Here is a 27,760-nt window from a genome sequence, read left to right on the forward strand (position 1 = left end):
AGACCGTGCTTATTAGATGCCTGTGGAGCATTTTGGATACTACATCGATTGTCCCATTTCCAAACGGAAACCATTTCTGGACTGATAGTTCGTGCTAAGTAGCCTAGCTAAGTGAATAACCCAGGAGACTCTTTATTGTCACCTACAAATTCATACTGAATGTTTTGTTTGTCATGAGTCCGGCCGGGTGCTCCCATGTGAACGGTTATAAGGTGGATAATTGGAAACAAAATCTTCGAGTCATATACCAATGCTTTGTTTGGAGTGGTACTGCTGAGACCAGGAGACGCAAGGTAAAAAAAAAACACAGGAACTACAACGTTAGTCTTTAAAACTGATTGGGGAATTTTTTTTAGGTGGCACAGACATACATATAACTACCATTGTCCCACATGAAGCACAGTCACTGAACGAGGTGAACAAAATTACAGACAGCAGCGAGAGCACTGCTGTTAGCTAGCTAGTTATCACCGGTAAGTTAGCCAGCGTTTCAAGTGTGTGAACTGCGGAGACCGGTTGCTTGTTAGCAACGTTACTGGCAAAACTGTTTATCTGTAAAACGACACATTTCTCATCATTTTTTGTTTCTGTTTTCGCTGTTAGCCAATCTAATTGGTTTGCTCGGCATTAGTAAACTTGTAGAGTTGTGGCCACGGGTACCATTTTCACACTAAATACTCATATTCTGTGTCAGTAAGCATCTCCTGGGCGAATGCTTTCTGCTGCCCTGATGATCAGTTAACTAGTTTGGATGTAAGAGCTTCAGCTGATATCTTTATTGCATATTTTTAGGCTCATCTCACCTCCTTTCGGCCTCCACACCGCTTCCTGTATCATCCGACAAAATGATGTCATTTTTACCACCCTTTTTCTTCGCCTATCTCAACTGTTTCTGTTTGTGCCACCATGTTCAAACCTAGTATTAGATATACTGCAGCAGTTTATTTATTTTTATTCATTTGCTCATCAGAGGCTGATGCTTATGTATATTTTACATCTCTATGTCGTTGTGATGAATTAGGTGCTTCAGAATGATGCAGGCTGGACAGAGCTGGTGAGTTGATGCTTATCCCCCTTCTCATCTTCACTGACATAATGCAGATAGAGCAGATGAATAAAAGCTAGCTTGCTTTCTCTCCTCCTGCTTACCCACCTGCTTCAATGCTTCTTCATGTAATGGACTGAATATTGGATCTTAAGCAAAATAGGAGTCGTCAGTGGCGTTCTTGCGTCAGTTTTCTACACTTTTACAACCAAAAAGAGTAAAATATCAGAGCAACTAAACGCTATGTTTTATTAATGACTGATTTTGTCAGATCATTCATCTTACTTTATATTAATCGTACAAACCGTAGTGTTGTCTTTTTTTATTTTTTATCTTGTTCGCCACACTTAATGTACTTTAAACATAAGTGCAATAATGTCCACAATGGATAGTTTGCATTACTTTCTATCTTAAAGGGGATTCTATCCAAGCACCACTATGATCAATTTTCTGGTTTTATAATGGATCAGCCACATACAATCTTATGTAATTATGTGTGATTTAGGCAACTCGGGACATGATCTAACTGTCCAGAGTTGGATGTTAAATCATCAGGCATTCTTTGACATTTTCCATGAAAAAAACGTCATGAACTTTGTATTCCCATGAATTCTGTTAAACTCCTTTTCTGTCTCGGAATGTAGCAGCATGTTGCATTATTAACACTTCTCAAAGCCAGCAGCTAAGGAGCTGCCATAGTGATCAAGGCTCAATAAATTGTGTTTGGGCTTTTTAAGTAACATTCACATAATCAGATTTTTTTTTTTTAAATAGATATTACAAAAATTGTATTTTGTCTAAATTGCACTAGAATATCATATATTTTCTTCCATCATCATCCAACATTTGTCAGAGCAGCTATTTTATTCTTTCACTTGAGTTTCTCTTTAAACCTAGTTCGTATTCAGTTTCCTTTTAAGAGACTTTGTTGTGTAATACCAGTGTGTTTGCTCTGATGATAGGATAGGCAACTATTAGAGAAAAAAGAGACAACAATAATGTATTATTGCCTATTTGAAGTCCAGGATGACACAATTTAAGTCAGTCTCTTGTGCCTCACATCTTCTTACTGAGCCCGTTTCTTTTCTGACTGATGTGGAAAGCGTGTGAGTACCGTAGTGCCACAAACCAATATAGTGTATTCTTGTGTGCTGACATTCTTTTTATTATTTTCAATATTTCAACCTTGAGTTCTCAGCTGGCAAACAATCTTTTATTACCATCTCTCAGTATGCTACTGTTGTGGAACACAAAATCTAAATCTGCACTTGCTGTGCCAAATTTAAAAGCAGTTGATGCTGGTAGCGTTAAGAGCTATGCTCAGTGTTCGTATGGTTGGTAAGACGAGATTACCACTGCAGTGCCGTCTGCACATTTATTTTACAGCAGTGGCACACACATGGCAAGTAGCTCAAATTTAAAGTGGCACACTCTTTCTAGAGGGATGTTAAAAGAAAAATAGCCTTTCAGTGACTCAGTTTTAATAATGAGCACGCTGTACTCCAAGTTTCTGTGCGTATGTTATTCTTATTTAAGTCCTTGTTTCTGTGTTGTCCTCAGCAGCTGTCATCCTCTCTCCTTCAGGCTAAAATCAATTTCCAGGCAATGTGTAAGATTATAGGTTGAAAATCTGACCCCTTCTCTGCATGTACAATCGAAAACCTACTTCTGTGGTGTTGGTTGAAAATTCCTCAGAACCTGATTTCCCAACCTCTGAGAAAAAAGAAAGAAAGAGTACGCCTGTAACTTATGTTAACGTTAGACATGTGTGTGTGTGTGTGTGTGTGTGTGTATATATATATATATATATATATATATATATATATATATTGGTATTTGTAAATATTGTTTTATATTTGTTGTTATCTTCTATTTGGTCATAGTTATACAACATGGACCTTCAGTTAGTCAGAGGTCTTAATGGTCATATCTGGTACAGAAAAGGGCAACACCCATTTCTAAAATGCTTCCTCTTTAACTTAATATATTGTGAAATTTTTGTTTTGTGTGTAAATGTGTTTTTATCTTCACGTTTTTTTTGCTGTTTCTGTTTATCAGATTAAATGCCATCTAAGCACTTGTGCTGTTAAAAACACTATTGCTTTAATAATCTATCATTTATTTTTACTCGGGTTTCAATTCCAGGTGTTACATTTCTATTTGCTCATTCTAAAAGAATGGTGGTGTAGCTAGAACACATTGCTGTTTTAACATAGGTGGTTGCTGCTTTCAGCAGGATAGACTCTTGTTTACTGTGCTGACCTTCTCATACACGGAAGATAGATTTAAATCAGAGGTGTTTTCTTTGGTTTCTTTTTCGTGTTGAGATGAAAGTGGGTTGGGTCGATTGTGACAGTCATAACTGTTTTGAAGGATTTGCTGTCTCTGATTAAAGCATTGAGAGTCATGATTTAAAAGCTCTCTGCTGTACTTTAGTTTTTCAGTTTTGATAAATCACATGAAATGAAAAAGCAAAACACTTCCCCCTTCCTGTTAGTGCAAGCCAACAGAGATGTCAGAGGTAGAAAAATGGAAATTTAGTTAAGGATGAAACATTTATGTCGCTCCTCCCCCTCCTTTTCTTTCAATTGGAGCACGCACACTTGAACACAAGCAAATGCGACGAAGCACGACTTATTTCAAAGAGCGTCGGATTTTTGTGCTTTGAGCAGATTTCTTTGTCAGATTTGTCTCTTATCACATCACAGGCCTGCTCTGACTCATCAGCATACATTTGTAGCAACAAGATCTATTCCTACAGACGATTCGTGTTGCTTGCTTGTTCCTCTTCTGCATTCACTCCCACGTTGATGCTTCCTCCTTTTTCCTGCGTTCAATTTATTTTATTTTATTTCCAGTTTTGTATTTGTCGACCTTGTTCAGCCTACGATTCATGCTGCCTCCTGAATATCCAAATAGAATAGTGTGGAAAATATCTGCTTTGTGTGAAAGTACTTGTGGAAAATGACTGTTCTGAAAACATTAATTTTGTTTAATAGATCCAGAAAAAAAAATGGCCATGTTTCTAATTGTCCTCTTCAAATCCCATTCATCTTTTCACAGACAGCACTTTGTGAAGACGGTGATGTCAGATGTTGGTTTCTGGTCCTTGTCTAGCATTTTTTTTCTTTCCCCATGTCTGAATGCTCTCTATCACTAATGTCTCATCTGATGTGGCTTTCGGTTTGTCAGTCATAGTGGCAGTGGCTTAGTGACTCAGACTAAACAAATGTGAACTTCTCCTGAGGTAATGATTGGCCTGATGTGTCACCTTGTGCTGTCCTCTTTGCCTGCAAAACCTTTAGCTCCAGATGCAATGTTATCATCAGTACCGCTGTTCCTGGACAGATGTGCGTCAAACATTTTAAATTAACTCTAGCTATCATTCATTAAGAGTGTCGAGGACAACACGATTCCCATAGGGGGGGAAAAACAAAACTTGTTGTCTGTAGACGAATGTGATGTTTCATGAGTCATCTGGTTTAACTTTGAAACAAAGGAACTCATAAGAAAATACACCTACAAAGTTCACAAAATAATTTTTTTTAAACGCGTCAATCTCACTCAACTTCTCGTTTCTTTTTTCTATCTCTCCCTCCAGTTGATTATATTTCTGCTACCCTTAATTTGTAATTGCTATAGGGTGGCTGTGGATGAGTGGTTAGAGCAGTTGTTCTCCAATGCAAGAGTTGGGGGTTCGATTCCACCAGCAGTCACATTCTGAAGTGTCCCTAGGCAAGACACTGAACCCCTCATTGCCTCCGATGTGTGTCCCTTCGGTGTATGAATGTGATAAAGCACTGATTAATTTTTGTATAGCTATATTAGAGTGCTGTATGAATGGGTAAATGAGGGCACAGATTGTGTTGTAAAGAGCTTTGAGTGTTTTTATAAGATAGAAAGGTGCTATATAAGTACAGTCCATTTACCATTTATCTGAATGTTCAACATGCTTTGGCCAAACATTACTGCTGCAGAACATGCTGGTTGTGGCCCAGCCCAATGCTGCTGTCCAGCCCCCCTGGATCAACCATCTGGCTAATGAGCTGTCAGTCATTTCTCACTAGCAGTCCAAGCCCAGAACCAAACGGCAATCAATCACTTTTAGTGTGGACACTCTTCTCTTACTCCTTTTGTTAAAGCTCAGACCCAAGTGACAGCTTTTCTTTAGACTTTTAAGTTCCATCATAAAGTAGTTCTTAAAATAAAACATAGCAGTAGACTATTGCAAGAAAATGTATTAAACATTTCATCTTTTTAGTATTTCACCGTTACTAACTTGATAGTTCAATAGTAGCTCCATAGTGGCTCCTTTGTGTAGATTTTACAGTCAGGATTGTTAAAGGCTTAGACTATCCTGTCTGGTGCTGGTGAATAAATGATCAATAAACATGTGATCTGATGTTTTAGGTGGGGATTTAGAGTTGTAACACCTTGGTTGTTAGTCACAGCATGTTTGAGTCTCGCGAGTGATTAAAACATTTTAGCAGCTCATTATTGTCGTACAGCATTTTGTTAAACTCTGTGCAGGAACAAACACACAACCTTATGCACAATCATTCATTGCAGTATATTATTCAGAATTGTGCTTGCTTATTTTTATTTCCTTTTTTGTGTGCATTCTGAAGGTTTACAAGCACTGTAATGAAATAATTAAAAGTTTGATTCAGCAGTATTTTACAGCGCCATTTTAATGACGTGGCTATTTTTATAAGCATGTGGTTGGTGTGTATTTCACACAGATAAAAGATTAAACGCAAAATACTATATAAATTAGGAAAACAGTAGTGGTATAAACTTTTTTTTAATGTTTTTGTGATGACCTACATCTTTTGAAATTATCTGTAGAAGTTTTAAAATGTATTTGACATATGCACCCTGTTCATCCGTCGTGTGTAATTTGAGTCATGCTTCATTACTCACTTATACAACTTTAAATCCTGTATTATAAGATTATTTAAAGTCAATATCGTTTCAGTTTGTTTCTCAGAAATGGAGTTGTATTCCTTAGATTGTCACTTAGGTATAATGCCCATAAGCACTACCTCCTGAGTACCAGGAAAAATAAATATTGTCCATGTCCAATATTGTATTATTCATGAGGAAGAGAAAGGTACCAAAGCACACCCCTTCACAATATAATTGAAAAGCCCTAAAAGTCCTCTGTAGATAGCAAAAGGGGTTAATTCAGTAGTATGCTGCTGTGTGTGGCAGATATTCAGGTTTACAAATGTCCGCCAAGGAGGACAAATTTGAACTGCTCGTAGTCGAGATGTTAAGGGGTTTTCTTAATTTTTTCATATTAATATTTTCACTCTAGATGGCAGTGTTTGTAACATGCCTTAGTGGGTGTTGTGGCTTGAGTACCTGAAATGCAGGCAAGGTAGGGATAAACCTGGATAGGCCTTCCTTGGTTCCAGGCATGGTTTTGTAAGTCAAAGTTAAACTAAAGAAGCGTTTGCTACTCTGCTTCAATACCAAACTATCAACAGAGATGCCACTGGTATGTTCATTCTCTCTTGCTTATTGCCATACTTGAAGGTAACAAACCTATTTTGTTTAGGCATAAATTAGATTAATTGAAGAATTAGATAATGTATAGAGTGATAATGAGGAATGAGTTAACTTTAGTTTGCTTACACTTAACTGATTTAAGTTGAGTTTATGGAATGCACATTATTATATTTGCTAACCTGAATAGTTCATTTGATGTGATCTACTAATTTTGGTTTGCTTCAATATTATCAACCTATTCAATATCTTAATCTTGTTCAATACCTCAGACCTGTTCAATATCATCTCCTGTTCAGCAATCTTTAACAACCTAATCAATAACAATCAAAGAATGAATGAATGGAGTTGGCCAGCATCCTCTCTTAAAGGCACTGTCTTATCAAGGTTATGCAGGCATTGAAGGAGAAAGTGAAAATAACTCAACAAGCACTGTGTGACCGTATGCGACTAAACTACACACTCAAACAATCCCTGATGTATCCTGAGATATGGTTTCGTTTGGATGATGTGGGAATGCATTCTCATGTACAGCCCACAAAGCATGTCATTGTCAGCAGAGGCTGCATTGAGAAAATGGAGGACAGACATGGAAAGAAAGCAGAAAAATATTCGTATTGCATACATCTCAAGGGCAGTTTACAGCTAGAAGAAATTGCTGTCTCAACGGGGTCGTAGAGATTGTGGTGAGGGGGAATATCATTCTGGCAGGACTCTGTCAAACTGCATCCTCATGGGGTCAGTTTGCAGCATCACCATCAGTTTCCAATTGATCACACTTTGTATATATTACATATAGAAGGAAATAGTCCTGTTTGTGTCTGACTACATTCAGCAATAGTCAACACTGTGCCTGTTTATAGAAAGATATGGCAACTGTTGGCTGGCATATTTGTAATATGCGATGCATTATATATTTAAGCCATATGCATAGTTAATTTGTTAAAGGCTGATCTTGTGAGTATTGAACATTTGCAGGCTTATAAATATTAGGCAGCAGGGTGAGTCACTCCCCTCATATAGCAATGCTCTCTTGTCTGTTGACTCTTTCCTCCCCTCCCTCTGTGTTTTTTTTTTTTTTTCTTGCAGTAGTGGGAGTGTGCTCAATACATCCAAACCTTTGTCCACATCATAATTGTCATCCGTCTTTCCCCTTCTCATTTACAGCTCATGACATCAACCTTTGACTAAATGAATGAATTAACCTAAATGCAGAGGGAGGAGGAACACACCCACGTTAAAAAAATGCAACAAGAGAAAAGGGAACTGGAGACGTGTTTTTCTTTAATAAATATATATTCTGCTGGATTTAGAACATTGGATGATTCACCATGGTTGTTTTAGCTCCAGTCGTCGTTTACAGTCTCAGTGGACTCTGTCTAACATTCACTTTACAGGTGAATTGGCAATCTATTCATTCTGCTAATGTCTCTTTTAATCAGTTATTCCATCAATCAACAGCTTTGAACAAAAGTACAGCCTTTTCCCTGCACATGTAACACCGCCTTAAGTGGCCTCCAAGATGCACATTCTAGATAGAAGAGAAAGCCCATTGAGGAACAAACATGAGCTTTTTACTTGCGCAACACTGGTTTCAGTCATCTGAGCCTGCAGATGATCAATAGTCGATCCAATAGAACATTAAAAGCTTTAGGTGCAGACAGAGATGCAAGAGTGCTGACACAGAAGAATAGACAGCCCATCTGAATCATTGTGAGAGGGAGATGGCAAAGATTGTTTGCACTTCGCAGGGGTGTCGAGGCTGAAAAGGGTGAGAAGGATGGCAAGGCGTGGCATCGACAGTTCTCTTTTTGATTTGGCATTTTGGTGCATTAGGAAGGGAAAAAAGGTATTTTAGCAGAATGTTGCTGCTTTGTCAGGATGCAAGAATAAAAAGCTCACATTTAGGATTTGAGTTAAACTTTTGGTTCTAGAAAATGTATTTTTGAGTCAAAAATAAGTGTAAGCTTCTGAAGGGTTATCAAAATACAAATTCTTTTTCTTCCAGGTTAATCATTTTTCTTTTCTTTGATGTTTAGATCTTAGTGTAGACGTATCTTGAACATTTACCCTTTCCAACCATCATGCAGCTCTTTTCCAAGCTCCTGTCTTTGCCTTGGTGTCGCACCATTTTCACACTGACTATAACATACACATTTGAATAAAACAGAGCTTAGTGTTCATAAACCTGAATATCCCTTCTGCTGCAGTGTCATCATAATCTATACTAAACCATGCCTTCTAACGCTCAATACCCAGGCTATACTGGAATGTTTTTTTTCTACAAATTTTAGTGGTGATGCATGGAAATCATGCTTTTTGGTGTGTCATGCTCATTACTAAGTGAATACTGAATCACTTATAGTTCCTATCCAGTGGATAGTATCCATTAGTTTTAACACTTAAGTTCTTCATGGATCTGGATTTTAAATTTTACACCCACCAGCTTCTATAAAGATCCCATCTGTTACCACAGACTAAATGGCATCCGTTCAAGAGAACTTGAGATCTACATATGAACATTATCTAGAAAATCAGTTTGCTTCTCAAAGATTAATGGCATTATTTTAAGATACTCTCATACTTACAGTAACCTTATAGTTTTATGGTATGCTAAGTCTAACGAAGTAAAACTCATTTTCAGCACAACAGTCTGAACTGCAGCAATCACAGTAATTGGTACCTGTGCTTGTTATTGTTTGGTTAATTTGTCTAACAGATTTCACAATGAGACAAATGATAGCGTTGTCTAAACTTTTATGCCCCATCATTTTAGCATGCACATTACATTTATTAGCTGTGTTTGTTGCTAGTTTTGTTTGTTGGAGTCTTAAGCCATGTAAATGAAAGTTAATTTGGTTTTGAAGTGTTTAAATGGACATTTTAGCTCTATCTGATTCTCCCAGTCATTTTATTTTTTTTTTTTTTTTACCATAATGAACCATACTTGTTACCTTTTTAATGAATGTGACATGAAAGATAAAACTATGTAAGAAGTTAATGGCTTCAACTTGGTGTCATTGATTCTTATCAGACAAAACACTATCACAGCAAAGTCAATATGCTTATGTACAGACAGACTTTCTTTGAGTTCATGTTTTTGCAGTTAGTTGTGTAACTAAAAACCTCAGTAGCAGAAAAGTAACTTCCCAATAAACTTAATTTTTGAAAAGTAATATTTTAAGCTGGTTACAGTCTGTGTGGCAATGTGACACAACCATGGTGCACTGGGTATGCTAATAGTATTCATCAATATGTTGTGACAAAAAATCTGACACTTTTGAGAACAATGAACTTAGTTTGCTTTTTGTAAAAGAAGTTGACAAGCACATAAGAAGTCAGCACAGAGTCTATCCTTTCATTATACAGTCTTTTAGTATTTGTTGATTCTGAACTTTGTCTTTAACATCACTTTTTGAAGTAGAGTTTAATCTCTGTATTTAAGTGGGTACAGCCAATAGCCTTGTACTGGAAGTCAGTGACTGAGGAGGAACTTTGAAAACTTTTGCTAACAGTTACAATTGATGACATTTATGCTAGTTGGGCTGAGTAGGGGTTGGACTAGGAGTTGAACACCACTCTGTTGTGTGATCAGTGATTTTTTTCAACTTTCTATACTTAACTGATTACCAAAACATATTTTTAGACTTCGACTGTTGTACCTAGGCCTGTCGCAAAAACTATGAATCAGTTAATCGCATGACGAATGAAAATTATTGACCCCATTTTCATTTACCGGCTTTATCGTTTCTTCGTGTCTCTCTCTTTCTGTTGAAGACACGGCTGGACTTCGGTGCTCTTCACCAACCCCTCCCTTTCTCTTTTCTCTTTAAAATATGTTTTAACCATCCAAAATTGCATTTTTGGATCATTAAAAGCAGCTAGTTGAGAAGCTAAGCTACGAGCTAAGCTAACAGGGCGACCTCAGGAATAAACTGCCGTCTTGTCGAGCTCCAAAAAAATCATGGTTGAAACTCGTGCCTTCGTGTAAAAAGTTGTTTTTCTCTGCAAAAAGTAACTGAGAACTTGTTTATAGAGGTGCACCAATTGCAGTTTTCTGGCCGATCACCGATTTTTAAAAAGTCTGACCTGCCGATTCCAATTTTGGCCGATACCGATTTTGTTTTATAAGCAACACTGTCAGGTGTTACAAGGTCACAATGCACCTTCAATTTTCCAATCTTATTTTATTGAAAAACATACCCTTGAAAAATATCGTAAAAACAATACAAACTTATTTTTACTGGCCATGAGGTAGTGCTCTGAAATATAAATGAAGTTCATAAAATTGTTGTTGAAACTAAAAAATCGGCAAAATAGTTTTCTCATGCAAGTATCAGCTGATTTCCGATTTCCCCAAATTAAGGAAATTGGGCCCCTACTTGTTTACTAATTTTTTTTTTTTAATTAAAAGCTTTGTGTGAAAAATGCTATGCTAAAGAGGTCAAATCACTGAACGTCCGCCATGTCACCATATCAGCCCATGTCACGTCAAGGGCCCTCCCTCCCATTTTTTTTAGAGACACCATTCCATCCTTTGGTTCAAACAGGCTTATACTGCCATCAGGTGGTCAAAAAAGGTACTACACCCAAACAGATCATTTCTTCTAAAAAATGACAATTAATTATTGTTAAATTTCAAACAACATTATCATTTTTCGCAATAATTTCTGAGACAATTAATTGCCCAGCAAAATTTGTTATTGTGACAGACCTAGTTGTACCAAAATGTTTACTATTTGAAGGTGTGTCTTTAAATTCTTGTTTATCTTGAAACTACTAATTTTCATATGCATCATATGCTTTTGTAGTTCATCATGGGAGCCATGAATACCTAAACCAATTCATCATAAAAATACAAATTTGGTTTGTACATTTTTGGTTTTCACTATTCTTGTTGGCTATTCAAAATGCTTTTCGTGTTGTCATCATCGCATAATATGAAACATAATCACAATAATGGACTGAAGTCGTGTATGTGTCATCCAGGGAAAGGGAATAAAATAACATGGCACAGCTGCTTTTTTGCTTTACTGACACACCAATGTTTGCTGTTGTCCAGCTGATGTTACATTACTCTATTGTATCACTAGACAAGAGTTTGCAATAAGTAGACAATGGTGCACTGGTTCATGGAGTCCATGTTTAAGAGCTTTGGATATTTCAGAATGTTCTCATCTTACAGGCTAGTTTCACACAGTGTGCTAGAGATGAAAAACCGGTAAACTGCTCTGTTCAATAGTTTCTTTTTATTTATTGTATTCTTGGCTGCTTCACATCTCCTTTCCTTCAGGTTTACTCCTAAGAGTGGGTGGCTCATTGCAGCAGGTCCTCACCCTCTTTCTCCTTTTCAAACAGGATATCTCAACGCTCTTCTACTCAACTGCAACTCATACGCCATAAAGATATTCTTTGGGATCTGTGATATGAAGTAACTTTTCATTCACAGTTGGCAGAATTTGGTTCCTTTCTGACAATTGTGGATTTGATCCTAACTCTGACGTGCCAAATTGTCCTTGGGCAGGACACTGTACCCCTCCCTGACCTTGATATGTTTATTGGTGTATGAGTGAAATAGAAAAATGTGAATGGATAAATAAGAAGCATTGAAAAGTTCTTTACAGAACCTTGGAGAGGTGAAAATGCTGCTATATAAAAGTGTGTAACATTTACATCTTTGCAGTAATAAATTTTATTGGGATTGTTCATAAGAACACAACTTGTCTTTTTGCAGATTTGCCAGTAGTGTCAGGCGTAATGCACAGTTTCTCAGTTTATTCTGAAGAGAAGTCAAAGCAGTCTTACGCTCCGCTACTGCTGATGTTGTTTGTGCTTTAAACAGATTTTGCCAGCATCTCCAGTGTGCTTGCCAAGCATTAAATCCCATCATTGCCAGTATGGTAGAGGGTGAAAAATTCTGTGTGGAAATATGTTGGTTTTCTTCTGTTTGATTTGTCAACAGGCCGAGCAGTCGTCAGTCTGCTTTCATATCAGGTTTATTCAAGCAATGTGTTCTCTGAAGTGTTTATGTGAGCGACTGAAAAATAGAAATCTGTTTCAGCTGGCAGAGAGTACCACTCTTTGTATGCTTACCGCTCATCCAGAGGGGGCTGTCTTCCCCTTCTATTCTCACACTTTCTTTTCTCCTCTGTTCTCCCCCAATCCCCCTCATCCTTCCCTTGTTCTTTTTTCTACAGGCCAAGTCGTGCATCTGTCACATGTGTGGCGCCCACCTGAACCGACTCCATTCTTGTCTTTACTGTGTCTTTTTCGGCTGTTTTACAAAGAAACACATCCACGAACACGCAAAAAACAAAAGACACAATCTAGGTAAGCTTTTTCTATCAGTATTGCTTTACACTACACCTGTTAATAAGAATGTAATAAAGGGTGTAAAGGATACTATCAAATAAAAAAAAAATATAAAGTGTTATGTGACAAATGGTCGTAATAATTTATTGCCTCATCTCACCAGGTCCCACTCCCAGAATTATCCTCACATTCATATGTGTCGTGTCTTAATGCAGTGTGACTACATATCAGTGAGAGATTATAGTGTTATGCGAGTGTCTATATTTAATGTCAAAGGCACGCTGGTAGCATTCCCAATTCTATACATCTTCCAAACAAGAGTTTTCCTTAACACAATTTAACGTTATGACTGTTAACAGTCTTTTGATAACAGAAGAATAAAGAAAAGCAAATGATCATGCTTTGTGATCCCAAAACAACCCTAGTTTCTTAAGAAACATGGAATGGTGATATGACGCAATCCATATTTCTTAAGGTATTTTGGCTTCACACGTCTGCTGCTGCCACTACACTTCAGTTATCAAACAGTGGGTGTTGTAGAGCTGTCAGGTTCATTACTGCTGAAGTCATCACACTTAGCATTTTAATAAATGGTCTGTCACTTAACTCAGACAACCCTTAAAATATCAGCATCCAGTGGCATGCAAACGTAGGCACACTGGGTATAAATCATTTGAATCTTTTAAATTATGGCCCAAATTTCTGGTATGCATTCATGTTGGTGTACATTCTCAGTCATCCAGTACATGATAATCCTAAGGAGGAAAAAAGTGCCATGTTTTCCAGCATATAAGCCACACCAGTCAAAAAAAGCATCATGAAGAGGAAAAAACGTATATAAGTCGCAATTATCATGCGTCACCGCTGACTCGTCTCGTTTATTATGTGTTTATTTAATGGTCAAAACAGCTTCATTTCGCCATGACACCATCCAACCATCCAACCATTCATCACAGCTGGAGCCGCTAGCTCTCCAGTGTTCCTCCGCCTACACCAGCTGAGTGAAGCGAGCAGGCACGGGAGGACTCGCTGTTTCAGTTCTTGGAAAGTTAAAGTGTCAGTCAAAAATTGCGTTTTGAATATGGAAAAAAAAAATGTATATAAGTCGCTTTGGCGTGTAAGTCACAGGACTGACAAATCTATGCTAAAAACTGTGATTTATACACTGGAAAATATGGTAACTGGATTTGTTTTCTTGGTTCCTGAAGATGTTTGACCTGTCATCTGAAAGGCTTATTTATTTCTGAGTATAAGTTATCGTTTTTAAGTTAATAAAACATTTTGAATGTAGACAAAGAGGACAGATGTTTGAGAGAGAAAGGGAGGAAGACCTCTAAATTAAACAGGTAAAAACAACTTAGAAGGTGGTCTAAGCAAAGCTGTCTCCAGTCTGTTTTTAGAGTGTTCACATCTGTATTTAGTGTTGTCCAAGTGTGTTCAGAGTGCTCAGGATAGATATAAGTGCCTGGTTTGAACAAGGACTAATTGCTTGAAGTTTAACTAACAGCATCCTTTGAAACAACTTCTTCTAGGCAGCCAGGGAGTTAAACCTCACTCGCACTGCAACATATTACTGTTACAGTTGTAAACTCAAATCTATTCAATGTGTTTAGGCTGCTACAGCAACCATTATGTAGCAGCAAAGGAGAGGCAGTACCAACCCACCACATTTCAAAAGCCCAACATCAGCTTTATATGTTAATTAAAAGACACACATATATGAGTTAGATGTTATCCTCATGCAAACAACTAAATACATGTAGATAATATGTGGCTTTTTCTAGATGTTCTAATGGCTTTAATTGATTTGATGCACTGCAACCGTTAGGTTACACACATAGTCCAGGTGGGGCTGTCGTATTAATTAGCTTTGAGCTTTACACAAGAGCCACTCTGACATTGGCTATCTGCTTGTCTTTGCCTCTAATCAAATTAATCAAAACTTCCATGTTTGTAGGACTACAAGAGTGCAAGTCCCTTGTCATTGCTCTTTTTGTTTTATTTTTCCGTTTTTAACATCGTTCATTTTTTATTTCGTTCTAAATATTACTTTTAGATCTTCTTTGAACCCCCATTTCCCTTTTTTTTTAATCTAATTTTGATATAGATATAGCAGAGTGCTACGTAGGCCTGTCACAGTAAACAATAAATCAATTAATCGCGTGATAAATTAAAATTATCAATGTCATTTTCATTTATCGGCTTTATCATTACTTCTTGTCTCTCTTTCTACTGAAGACTCTGGATGACAAAAAGCTCTGCGCCGGTGCTCTTCACTGACCCCTCCCTTTCTCTTTTCTCTTTAAAATTTGTTTCAACTGTCCAAGATTGTGTTTTTGGATCGCTATAAGCAGCTAAGCCGAGAAGCTAAGTTACGAGCTAAGCTAACAGGCCGTCCTTGGGGAAAAAACATCCGTCTTGTCAAAGCGCCAAAATTCACAGTTGGAACTCGTGCCTTTGTGTAAAAACTTGTTTTTCTCTGCAAAAAGAAGCTGAGAACTTTTTAACTGATTTTTTATTAAAAGCTTTGTGTGACAAATGCTATGTTAAAGAGCTCAAACCACACCGAGCATCCGCCATTTTGAGAACCAAATAAAAAGGGAGAGATCGCCCTTGTAACGTCAAGGGGCCTCCCTCCCATTTTTCTTAGAGACACGCTGCTGACTCCCTCATTATCCATCCTTCAGTTCAAACAGTCTTATATTGCCATCCGGTGGTCAAAAAAGGTGCTACACTCAAAAAACTGTAACCAACATTTCTTCTTAAATTTGACAATAATTACCAATTATTGTCGAATTTCAAACAATCTTATCGTTTATCTCAATAATTTCTGAGACAATTAGTCGCCCAGCAAAATTTGTTGTAGTGACAGGCCTAGCGCTATGTTTGTGTTGCACGTTGTTTGGAGTCTGCGCTGAGCTGCTACAATCTCCGTTCCCTGTTCGGAAGTGGAGGAGCAGAGTGGGGGGTGGGGGATTTGGTAGGCGGGGCGCTCGGTTCTGTTGACAGTGCGTGGCACCTGCCTTGAGTAATGGTAATTCCTTTTATTGACTTTGTTCTTTCTTGTCCTTTCACTTAGTTGAAGAAAGAAAACAGCTAATTATCAGTATCTGACCGTGTTTCATGAAGCTATTTGGCCAGTTTATGCTTCCTAAAACTGCAAATTGTTCTAGCTGGGGTGGTGCCCGTCTGTTCTTTTGATGTACGTGTTCCTGTTTTATACTTTGGAAGAAAAACGAAAAGAAAACTAACGTGGTATCGTTACCATGTTTCTACATGATGCTGGATGGAGCTCACTTTCTGAGTGTGGGTAGCACCAAAAACAGAAATACGTCCAGTTAAACTAAAAATAGGTTGTCACGGCAACAGAGCTGAGGTATTGTTGCTGTGGACTTTGAGGACGAAAGATTGTAGTATATGTGTTAGTGCACGGCACAGGTGGGAGTGGTGAAACAAATAAACCCATACCATCGCTGCTCCTCTCATTGTATATCACCTGCTCAGAGAAATTTTATGGTCACCAATGGTTGAGTGAAACATTTCAGGAATTGAAAGTTTAGCCTTTTTTTCCCCTTAAAAATGACTCAACCAGTAAACTTAAAATAAACTAAATCTGCTCTATTACCCTGCAAAACCTATTTCAAATAAAAATTTTAATCATTTTTTTTTTATTTTCTGTCTCTTCCTCCTTCCAGCTATAGACTTATTGTATGGTGGGATATATTGTTTTGTGTGTCAAGACTACATATACGACAAAGACATGGAACAGATTGCCAAAGAGGAACAGAGGAAAGCTTGGAAATTGCAAGGTATTTTTGCCTGCTTCATGACTGAGAAATTATTGCAGTTTTTTTAAATCATTTTGTTGTGTATTAAAGTGTTGTTTTTTTATCTACAGGCATCGGCGAGAAATACACAACATGGGAGCCAACCAAGAGGGAGCTAGAATTATTACGACACAATCCAAAGAGAAGGAAAATCACTACAAACTGTACCATAGGTGGGCAACAGAGTGCACTGTTTGGTCTGGACATCCTAATCAGCACAGTTTTTCATGTCTTGACAGTTGTGTGATTCCCTGCTGTGTGTACATTGTGCAAGTGTGCTTGGGGTCAGTCGTGCATTTAAGTGCAATGCCCAAGGTCAACTGCACTGAGCCACCCTACAGGCAGTGCACAGTGAGAGGCAGAACGCAATGTTCCCTCAGAGATAGCTGCACGACACGCTTGTGTTTGTTTCTCACTGCACAGAAGTTGTTCTCCTTCTGTCACGCTTTTTCAATAATCTGTTGTTTTCTTTTATGTTCTGATTGTACCCCTTTCTCAGCCATCCTTAATATCTTTAAACAAATGATCTTGTTAGCCAGACTGACAATAGATTGTGTGTTGTGTATTAGCATGCCAGGAGCATTGTAACACGTTTACACTCTTACTGAGTGCAATCTTCCAGTACCAAACTGTGCTCGACTGGATTAGACCCAAGACCTAGCTGTGTTTCACCTGTTCAGTTGGCCATCAGTAAAGGACTAAATGAGTTCATTCACAGCTCTCCAGGATGCTAATAACTATTCAAACACTTTCTGAATATGCACAATTTATAGAATTAAATAAAATGATTAATTTCAAGCTGAAATCTGTTTTCAGACATGTTTACATGTAAAACATATTTACAAAGGTTTTAAGACTCTTTGTTGTATTCTTCTGAGAAGACAACATCCTGTATGAAATACCATCTGTCAGGTCTTTGCACTAATGAGCTATAATGGTATAAATACCCACCTCATGAGTTTGTCCTCCGTTTTGCCACCAAGTTAGCTCTGACCACTCGGGGCATGAACAAATAACATCAGGGGTGTCCTAAAGCAGTGGTTCCCAACCCTGGTCCCTGAGGAACACCATCCTGATTCAGTGGTTTAATTACTTCCTTAAGTTTGACAGCAGCCTGTTAATCACCCTTTCACTCACATCAGGTGTGTTGGAGCTGAGGAACAACTAAAACATGCAGGATGGTGTTCCTCAGGGCCCAGTGTTGGGAACCACTGTAGTGTCTTGAAGTAGAATATCAGAATTCAGTCTTTCGTATTGTCACTGTTGGGTAGGGACCTTGTAGCTTCAAAAACATAATTATTTTTATTTTATTTATTTTTCATTCATATATTTTATTTTATTTTTAATAAATTGAGTCTGCATGGTCACAAGTTACCAGTTGTTTTTGATGCATTTCATTTGAAATTCATAGAATGATATGAAGTGTAACCAGTAGAGTTGATTTATTCAAAAAACTTGACAATAATTTAAAAAAATGACAATGCAACGTTTTTGCTTGACAGTGACAATATGGAAGTACACAGCAGATAATCTCGCTGGTAATTTTAAAATCCCCTGTTGCCAGCTGAAGCAAGTGTGGTGTGCCATGTCGCTGCCATGTCGTTCTCACACTTCTCCTACTGTCTTTGTCCTGCAGGTTTACGAGGGCTAATAAACCTGGGCAACACATGTTTCATGAACTGTATTGTTCAGGCGCTAACACACACACCGCTGCTGCGAGACTTTTTTCTCTCTGACAGACACAAGTGCGAGATGCAATCAAACTCCTGTCTGGTGTGTGAGATGTCGCAGCTCTTTCAGGAGGTATGGTGCTCAGTTCAACAATCTCAGCAGAAAAACGAGTCCCTGCTTTTTCTGTCAAATGCAAAAATGGGAGAAAACTGCTGTCTGAATGAAATGTATGAGCTAAATGTAGTAATTCTGCCTCAATTCTGCCTGATCGGTCATACCAACCTGTGTAACAAAGTGTTTTTAGTCATTCCTAACCATTAGCAACAACAAAAAAAATCACTTTATGTTTATCAAGCTCATGAGCTTAAAGTGTTATATAATGTCCACCTGGTCAGCTCCCACACTGCTTCGCTATCTTCATACATCTCCTCACATCTCCTCACATCTCAGAATATTCAAGCCCACAGATGGAAAGTGGTGCTTTAATGTAAAATGTGTTGAGTCACAACTACCCCGTAACCCTTTAATAAAGCACTTATAGAACCAAGTCCCGTCTCAGTCAGCCGAACCGTTTTATACTTAAACACGAGGGCGGTAATCGTTCGGCTAGTTCACTCAGAGAGGCACATGTCGATCTCTGTATTTTTCTCTTTGTGGTGGAAAATCCAGGGTTGATCAAATACAAAGTTCCACAATTTAAAACCAATAATAAAAACTAGAGCAGCACTTTTTTTTTGTTCTTCCAAATCTTCCTCCAATATTTTGAACAAATCTGTAGTTAAAATACCTGTTAAAATAAATTTTACCTGAGATAAGGAAAAGCACTATTTGCTGATGATACAAGCATTGTTTTGTGTTTGAGATTACATGGAACTATTAAAGGATGTAACTGATGAATTGAACAAACTTAAAATGTGGTTTGATGAAAATAAGCTGCCCTTGAGCCTAAACAAAACAAAAATAATGTTATTTGGGAACTGTCCAATCACGTACAGAAATTCAAATACAAATAGATGAGGAGAATATTGAAAGAGTTCATAAAAACAAATTTCTTGGTGTCATTATTGATGATAAACTCAACTGGAAACCACACATCAGATATGTTCAAAGTAAAGTCTCCAGAAATGTACTCTACTGTCCGCTGATCTTACCTTATTTAAGTTATTGTGCAGAAATCTGGGGCAATAATTACAAAACTACACCACAGGCATTAACAATACTACAAAAAAAAGAGCAACAAGAGTAATCCGTAAGGTGGGATATTTAGAAAGCACTAATACACTATTTGTAAAATCTAAATGATTAAAGTTCATTGACATAGTGAAATTACAGACAGCTCTAATTCTTTACAAAGCCAAAAATAAACAATTACCGGAAAACATTCAAAACTTGTTTAAGACTAAGGAACACATTTATAGGTTAAGGGGAATCACAGTTTAAAATATGCAAATTCAGAACTACTAGAAAAAACTTGTGTATCAGTAAGTGGAGTCAAACTGTGGAATAATTTGAGAATTGAACTTAGATGATGTCCAAACATAAAACTGTTCAAATTAATATACAAACATATGATTGTTGCTGGATATAATATATACCGTTAATATTATTATTCAATTATTGTTTGTGTTTTTGTTATTGATGGTAGATTTTTTTTTTTTTTTTAAAGAAATAATAATTATCTACTGTAGTTAACTTAACTAGATACTATATTTATGGGTTAAATGTGGGTTTAGTTGTTATATATATTTACATGTAATAAATGTAAGATTATAGAAATGGTTAAGGATTGGGAATTTTGATATGTTTATACTTTACCCACTCCCTTGAATATGTAAAACAAAAAGTTTTAACATTATGCTTCCTGCTGTATTTTTTTTAATTTTGTTTTGTTTTTTCATATTTAAAAAATAATTAAATAAATAAACATATTTTTAGATTTGAAATTAAAATGTGGCCTATTTTGAACAGGCCTTATTTTTTTATTGTCCTTTTTAAAAATATTTTTGGTTTGAAAAGCTCTGTGTAGAAAATAAAAATAATCCGTAAGATTCGTAAAGAAACATTATTGTGGCATGTTTGGACAAATATAAATACTTTGACTCTCCCCCTCCCATATTAACCATATTTAACCATATCTTTCTTCTTTGCTGTCAGTTCTACTCGGGCCACCGTTCACCCCACATTCCCTTCCGACTTCTGCACCTCGTGTGGACTCATGCACGTCATCTCGCAGGCTACGAGCAGCAAGATGCCCATGAGTTCCTTATTGCAGCACTGGATGTACTACATCGGCACTGTAAAGGAGACACCATCAGTAAGCTTCACACATGACCCCAATTTAAAGAAAAATGTAATTTAGGTTAAATCACTTCTTTAAAGGATTTACTTTCAGTTCAGGGTTTGCATTGTACACAGCCGCTCTTGACTAAATCGGTGCAATAAGTTGAGGCTGAGCTACCTACTCTTACTGGGCGTGTTGAGCTACCTAAAGAACATAGTGCCTTACATCAGGAGAAAAATACTGAAGGAGACTTACAATAGTGTATACCAAGGGGGCAGCCTGTAAGCAGTGTAAGGAATGTCAATAGGCCCTGCTGCAGTGTGATGGTAGGTTGACTCACACACAGCACTTAGGTTTGTTTAGGGTGGCTGGAGAAAACTAGGACAGTTCTGAGGAAGCGGAGTCTGCAGGTGACTGGTAAAGAAAAAAGGAAAGCTACACAGTTTTTCAAACTGCTAAAGAGGCTGGTGATGGTTGTGATGATGTCACTTATTTTACGTTGCCTGTTCTTTGCAGGAGATGACAATGGGAAAAAGACCAACAATCCAAATCACTGTAATTGCATCATAGACCAAATCTTCACTGGAGGCCTGCAGTCGGATGTTACCTGCCAAGTTTGCCAGTAAGTTTATATTGTGTGTGTTTAATCAATCTCTCTTCTGGTATTTACTCTTTCATCCATTGTTCCCTGATGTTTTCTCCCAGCCAGGTAGATCCATGTAGACTCTGCTTGTTCTATCAGTCTGTGTAATAAGATGGGCAGCTCGTGTCCTCCCAGCTGTTCGTGTTCTAGACCCAGTCCCTGCAGAGCTACTTTAATAGAGGTTGTCTAGACAGCGGCACGATATAGGCGTTGCCTCGCCGCCCCCTAGAGCTGTCCTGTCGCATTAATGCATGCATGCTGCACTGAACTGCAAAGCACCTTGCCCAGTTTAGCAGACAAACTGGGTCCTGCTTATTGCGATGTTTTCTGCAACTGCAGTTAAAAAGACCGTTAATGCAGAACTTTGTTTTGTTCGGAGCTAACAAATATTCAAACCCCTTGATTTTACTGAAGATCCTCGTTAACAAATTACAAGTGGCAAAACAATCAACAGAATCTATCAAGCGTTTGAACAAAGGAGCTAACCTAATGGTGCTATGTTCCAGCAGCGTGGTACTCCAATCACCATAAATACTTGCATATTTGATTTATTGGCCTACCACTAGTACCTCTGCCTATTACAAAACCATGAGTCATCTCATTAACAATAGTAATGTGCAGCAGCTCATCACTGTAAATATAAGCACACATTTATGTGTACTCGCCTGTGGAAGCCACCATTTTGCCCAGGCCACGGTCCATCACTGTCTTTGTGTTCTAATAATAGTAATTCCTTTTTGCAAAGCCAATTTTCTCTGATGTAACCCTTCACTGAATCACAAATTACTCTGCAGCTTCATTGTGGATGCTATGCACAGGCACAATTTTCATCTCTCAGCAGAAGTAAAAGAAAAATAAAACGTGATCAAAACCCACAGAGGGTGTGTCGAGTCGAGTTAAGTTGTGTGTGTGTACGTGTTGCAATCTATGTCATCATCCTTTCATCATTTGTAATAAGTGATAAACAGACCCACACCAAAACATACATTTATTCAAAGTGGAAACTGATCTAACCTTGTTGTGTTTTTGTGTTTTCTTTTATAGTGGCGTTTCCACGACGATAGACCCATTTTGGGACATCAGTCTGGATTTGCCAGGCTCATCCACGCCTTTCTGGCCCCTCAGCCCCGGAGGGGATGGCAGCACAGTAAATGGCGAGAGCCACCTGTCAGGATCCACCACACTCACAGACTGCCTGCGCAGGTACGTTTTTTTTGTTTCTCTCTTTGATGGCAATTGTCACTTGTCTTCCCTCCCCACCCCACCCTGCCTCTTTTTATTTTAAAATGTCAAAACAATTTATCAGCCAATTAGATTTTTGAAGTATTTTGCTGCACAAAACAAAAGGTAGGACAGATGTAAGACGTTTTTATTGCACTATTATTGTTTTTGTTCTTCTGATGGACAAGAACACTAATCATGTTTATGCACTGTAGGAAAGAAATAAATGATTTACATCACATTTTAAAATGTATTGCCACACCCTGTCCATAACCTTTTCTTTCAATAGTAGCCAAACAAATTTAATTTGCCCCCTCACTTGTATGAAGAGTCACATATGTCGTCTGCTCACTCACAGCAGCCGTGTTCTGCTTGGGTCTCATCTTCTCCCATCACTAGTTTGATGGAGCAGGTGTGACCTCTCACATCTCCACTGCCTCCTCATTCCTGCAATTTCTTTTTCACTTTTCCTCTGCTTGTTTCATTCCCTCCTTTTCTCCCTGATTCCTTTTTCCCCTCATGCCCTCGGTCTCTACCTCTCGCATTTGTCTCGCCCCCCTCGTTTTCTCACCTTCTTTCCTGCTGACATTTTTTTTTTCACTGCAGCACCTCACACACCCCTACTTGCTGCAGCAAGTCTCTTAAAGGTACAGAGCAGGCTGTTGCTGTTTCCATGGTGATGGAGGCATTGACGAGACCAGCAGGATTTTTGGTTTAGGGAACTAAAAGATGCAGCAAAATCTGAATGTTGTTTAATCATAAAGGCTAAAATGTATTTAGATTACTTTCAGCTGTTTGAGCTACAGATGTTTCAGTATTTAGCAGAAATGTGACCAGGCAAAAAGAAAATGGTCAATAAATGGTTTCTCCACTTTCTGAACATATTGTCTTCTGATTTGCAGGTTTACACGGCCTGAGCATCTTGGAAGCAGTGCCAAAATCAAGTGTGGTGGTTGCCATAGTTACCAGGAGTCCACCAAACAGCTGACAATGAAGAAGCTCCCCATCGTAGCATGTTTTCATCTCAAAGTGAGTCAGTAGTGATGTTGGCCATCACTCTCAAACTGTACAGCTTTATGATTAGCACCACGTAGCATGGCTCAACTGTTTCTTATTCATAATTTAGCTTACCTTATTGACGTGTGCATGAGTGTGTTCATAATTTAATGTAGTTGTTGCTTTGCCTCCTGCAGTTTAGTGCTTTCACGTAGTGTCCCAGGACACCTGTGGTTCTAATGACTCTCTCAGCCCTCAACTTTCCATGTTTTATTTATCATACAGTACTGAAGACAATTAATGCATTATTAATATTCAACCAAACAGATTTTAATGGATTGGCTAAAATAAATTTAAGGCTGCAATTATGTTGTGTGGCGAAAACGTAAACACACAGTCTGATTTCAGTTGCTTTTATAATCTGATCATGTTTTCCTTCACATTTTTCTTCGTTTCTCTAGCGGTTTGAACACTCTGCTAAACTGCGAAGGAAGATTACTACGTACGTTTCCTTTCCTCTAGAGTTGGACATGACACCCTTCATGGCATCCAGGTGAGACTCCAGCAGACGTTAGGATTGCTTTGCTTTTGCCGCAGCACACTCGTTTGTTCTTTCTTCTCAGCAGAGGCGAACAAATTCACTTTCATTTTGTTTGCATGTATATTGATGATAAGCTTATATAAGCAGCAGCATTTTGCATCCAGAAGGAGCATTAGTTGCTCAGGCTTGGAGACCTTCATTCATTACTTGTATAATTCTGCCACCTAGTGGTTTTATCAGTTAAATGTTTAACTAGGTGTGTGATGTTAATGTCTTCATTTTCTTATATTCCACAGTAAAGAGAGCAGAATGAATGGGCAGTATCAACAGTCAGTGGAAGTATTAAACAATGACAATAAGTGAGTACATGTGCAACTAGTTTGATTAACCCCATTTTCAGCCGTTATTCAAAAATAGTGTTCAGCATTTTAAGACTTAAAGTATCCGCCTGTGACCATCTCTAATTAAATCAGTTTCAAGCCTATTAAAAGACTCTTCGTTTTCCTCATTTATGGTGGTTACAGCGCTTCTCATTTTCCAGGACATTTCCTCTGACTTTATTGTCTTAATAAAATAGTTTCTTGTGGTGAAGATGATTTAAGATTCCCTTTTTTATGAAATGAACAACGGTTGTAGGAGCACAGCTGGATAATTATAGAATAAAATCAATGAGGCGACACTATCGGCTCTTTATTTATCCTGATTTACTTTTGTTCAGGTATTCATTGTTTGCCGTGGTCAACCACCAAGGCACGTTGGAGAGTGGTCACTACACCAGCTTCATCCGTCAACACAAAGACCAGTGGTTCAAATGTGATGATGCCATCATCACCAAGGCCAGCATTAAGGATGTACTTGATAGTGAAGGGTAAGAAATCATCTAAAACATCGTCACTAATGTGAACTACTTTTTATGTATGCAATCTAATGTAAGTGTTTCTTTTCTCTGTTAGGTATCTCTTATTCTATCATAAACAGTTCCTAGAGTATGAGTAGTTTCTGTGACTACTAAACATGAAGGGCCACTTCTTCAAAGGAGGGTGTCAAAGACTGGGGGGGGCAGGATGAAGTGCAAACACACAAACCTACCTGAAACCTTTTGACCACCAGTCTGCTCCTCCAGCTGAGCAGGACAAAAAGACATGTAAAGTCATGCAAAAGAAAACAAACAAACTCAGAATTTAAAAAAAAAGCACTGAGCTACTTCTTGGCATCTACTTGACAAAACCGAACTAAGAAGAGAGCTGGTGGAGGAGTCGGCCGTCGTCGGTTCAGGCTTGATCAGAGAGAAGAGCCCTCCCATACACACACACACGCGCGCTCGCACTTCAACCTCTCATTTCCTCTTCCTGCTGCAGTGGCGGAGTTCAGGCACGTGGATTTTTCTTACAGTATTCTTCCTCCCCCGTGCACCTCCCTAAAACACCTTACAGTTCTCTCCCATGGTGCTCTCATTTCAACTGAAGCATTTAACTCGCTCGTGATGGAGGACAGTATGACATCATATACATCAAGGACCGAGTGCAAAAGAAAAAATTATATATATACATTAGTGTATTATGGACGTTAAAACAAGGACATTTTAAAGGTATGGTTAAGATGCGTATCACTTGTGAAATTAGCTATGAAATACTGTATACATCTATTTTTAAAGAGCAGTGAAACATGGGAGAGCTTAGCGAAGCTGCCTTGGCCGCTTGCTGGGGAATCGCTGCCATGGAAACGAAACAGATTTATTTACACCGTTGATTATTTTCATTTTAAAGTCTGGTTGAGGGCAGGGAATATCTATTTTTTTAGCAACTTATTGACATTTTGTTTACTGTTTTTTATTTTTTATTGTGTTTTCTTAAAGATTTCAGTACATTCATATGTCCGTAGCTGTCCTGGTACTGGAAATGTTTTTTGGGCATATTATACTTTCATTCTTGTGGAATTGTTGGCATAATGACGGTGTTGATACATTGGCTTACTTTTGATGTTTAGAAATCATTTGCTGAATATGAACTTTGGGTTAAATGTGGCATTCTCAAAAAAACAAATGTGTAAATGCCAGATCTGGTCCTATAGGCGAGGATTCAACGGCCACCTTGAACCTTCTGTGCAACAGACAAAAAATCATTTTACAACACCGCATGCAACTGGGCTCATACCAGATTAAGTGATAAATCAGGAGCGGTTTAAGGCTTGCTCTTAAATGTGATTTTTGTTCTGTGGTTCAGAAAATGGAAGGGTGAATTTACGAGATTGTATAGAGGGTAACACACATTGCACATTTATGGGGGACTATTTGACCACAGCCTGAATCCATCAGTGTTAAACTTCTCTATGGCAACTGTGGTTTGTGGTTTGTTTCGCCTCTGCAGTGCGGTAAACTTGATTCAGTAAGTCAAGTCACACTATAGATTATGCACATACACATCAGGGTCACTGTAATTGTATGAAAAGTACAACGATGATATTCCCTCATTTTGAAAAAAAAAAAGTGGCGCTCTATCATGTCAGAATATGGAGAGAAAAAAAAAACACCATCTTTTTGTTTTGCTGCTGAAATCACTATGAAACATGCATATCTTCTGGTCTGCTGCAGTTTTTGGAAGAGTGAAACACTTGTCTGATGGGTCACTTTGGTTTTGTTGCATCACAGAGCAGTTAGGCCTTCTAAGGACATTCAGGGAAACAGTTCACAAAAACAAAGAGGAGAGATTCATTATCTGTTTCAGTAATTAAACTCTCACCAAAACTGGAATGTCTATGTGGTGTACTGTCTTTTTGTCTCATCTTTCTTCTGCACTAAGACCAGACCAAGGTGGGGCGGGGGGGTGTGGGAGCGCTGTAGCGCATCTGAGCCAAATCTGTCAGTAGCTTTTAAACGTGTCTGCTGTCTATTTCCTGCATTACTGCTGAGGTATTATCATGGTAGGACAGGAAAAGGAAATATTAAAACGATGTTTGTCAAGAGTTCATGGACTGAATAAAAAAAACCTACAGCTGCAAACATGTGGAGGATTTGTGTCTTGAGCTTTGAGCACCTTTTCCTTATGCACTTGATTTTGGCGCCACCCTGTGGCCACATTTAGAAGCACAACGTTCTGAAAAAAATCCTGTTGGTCAAGACAAAAATACACATTCCAGACTGAAAAATAGTTTTAAAAAAAAAGCTATTTATCTAAAAAGCTTTACATTAAAATTTCTTTTCATACTGTTATGAAATGCTGCACATTTCTAAGGCAAATGGGCCTTGATATTTCCTGAAAATATCTGCTGTGACTTCAGTTGTGCTTTAATTGTAATTTGTACAAATTTGATCATTTTGGTGGGGGGAACAAAATGTCATGTGGAAAATCAAACTTTAAATTGATGTAAAGATCTCACTGTTAATTAAAAGATTGTTTTTCTGTATTTGAATTGGCTCTTAATTTTAATATGTTCATTTAGAGAACGCATTTCATCTAAAAAAAAAAAATTCTTAATCTTTATTCATTTCAACACAGCTGTGCACAGACGTCATTTATTTTGCTGTAAACTAAGCAAAAAAAGGTACAAGGGACATAATTACATATATTAATACAAACTTTGTACAGGGACATTCCAATGTGTGAAAACTACACAAAACACAGATGGAACAAAAAAGCAGTTGCAAAAAGTAGGCCTTATGAACATCTGTTAATACTGCTTAATATATTTGTTACTATGATGCTAAGTGTCCGTT

The 27,760-nt window shown here is 37.9% G+C and overlaps 2 protein-coding genes across 2 annotated transcripts in view; both read left to right on the plus strand.

The window, feature by feature from the left end:
* On the plus strand, positions 1 to 25,846 carry LOC119421654 (ubiquitin carboxyl-terminal hydrolase 22). The gene is made up of 14 exons (XM_037689001.1): positions 1 to 293; positions 1,022 to 1,054; positions 12,754 to 12,886; positions 16,564 to 16,677; positions 16,767 to 16,868; positions 18,332 to 18,498; positions 20,521 to 20,680; positions 21,164 to 21,269; positions 22,335 to 22,493; positions 23,414 to 23,540; positions 23,969 to 24,060; positions 24,345 to 24,407; positions 24,767 to 24,916; positions 25,002 to 25,846. The coding sequence occupies exons 1-14, from the start codon at positions 174 to 176 to the stop codon at positions 25,042 to 25,044; spliced, it is 1,569 nt and encodes a 522-aa protein (XP_037544929.1). The 5' UTR covers positions 1 to 173; the 3' UTR covers positions 25,045 to 25,846.
* The window catches only part of cant1a (calcium activated nucleotidase 1a), an 865,245-nt gene that overhangs the window by 236,371 nt on the left and 601,114 nt on the right, over positions 1 to 27,760 (plus strand). The gene's annotated exons all lie outside the window — the stretch shown is intronic.

Source organism: Nematolebias whitei, chromosome 15 (genome assembly GCF_014905685.2).
Source record: "Nematolebias whitei isolate Nwh7 chromosome 15, NemWhi1, whole genome shotgun sequence".
Classification (NCBI taxonomy): Eukaryota; Metazoa; Chordata; class Actinopteri; order Cyprinodontiformes; family Rivulidae; genus Nematolebias; species Nematolebias whitei.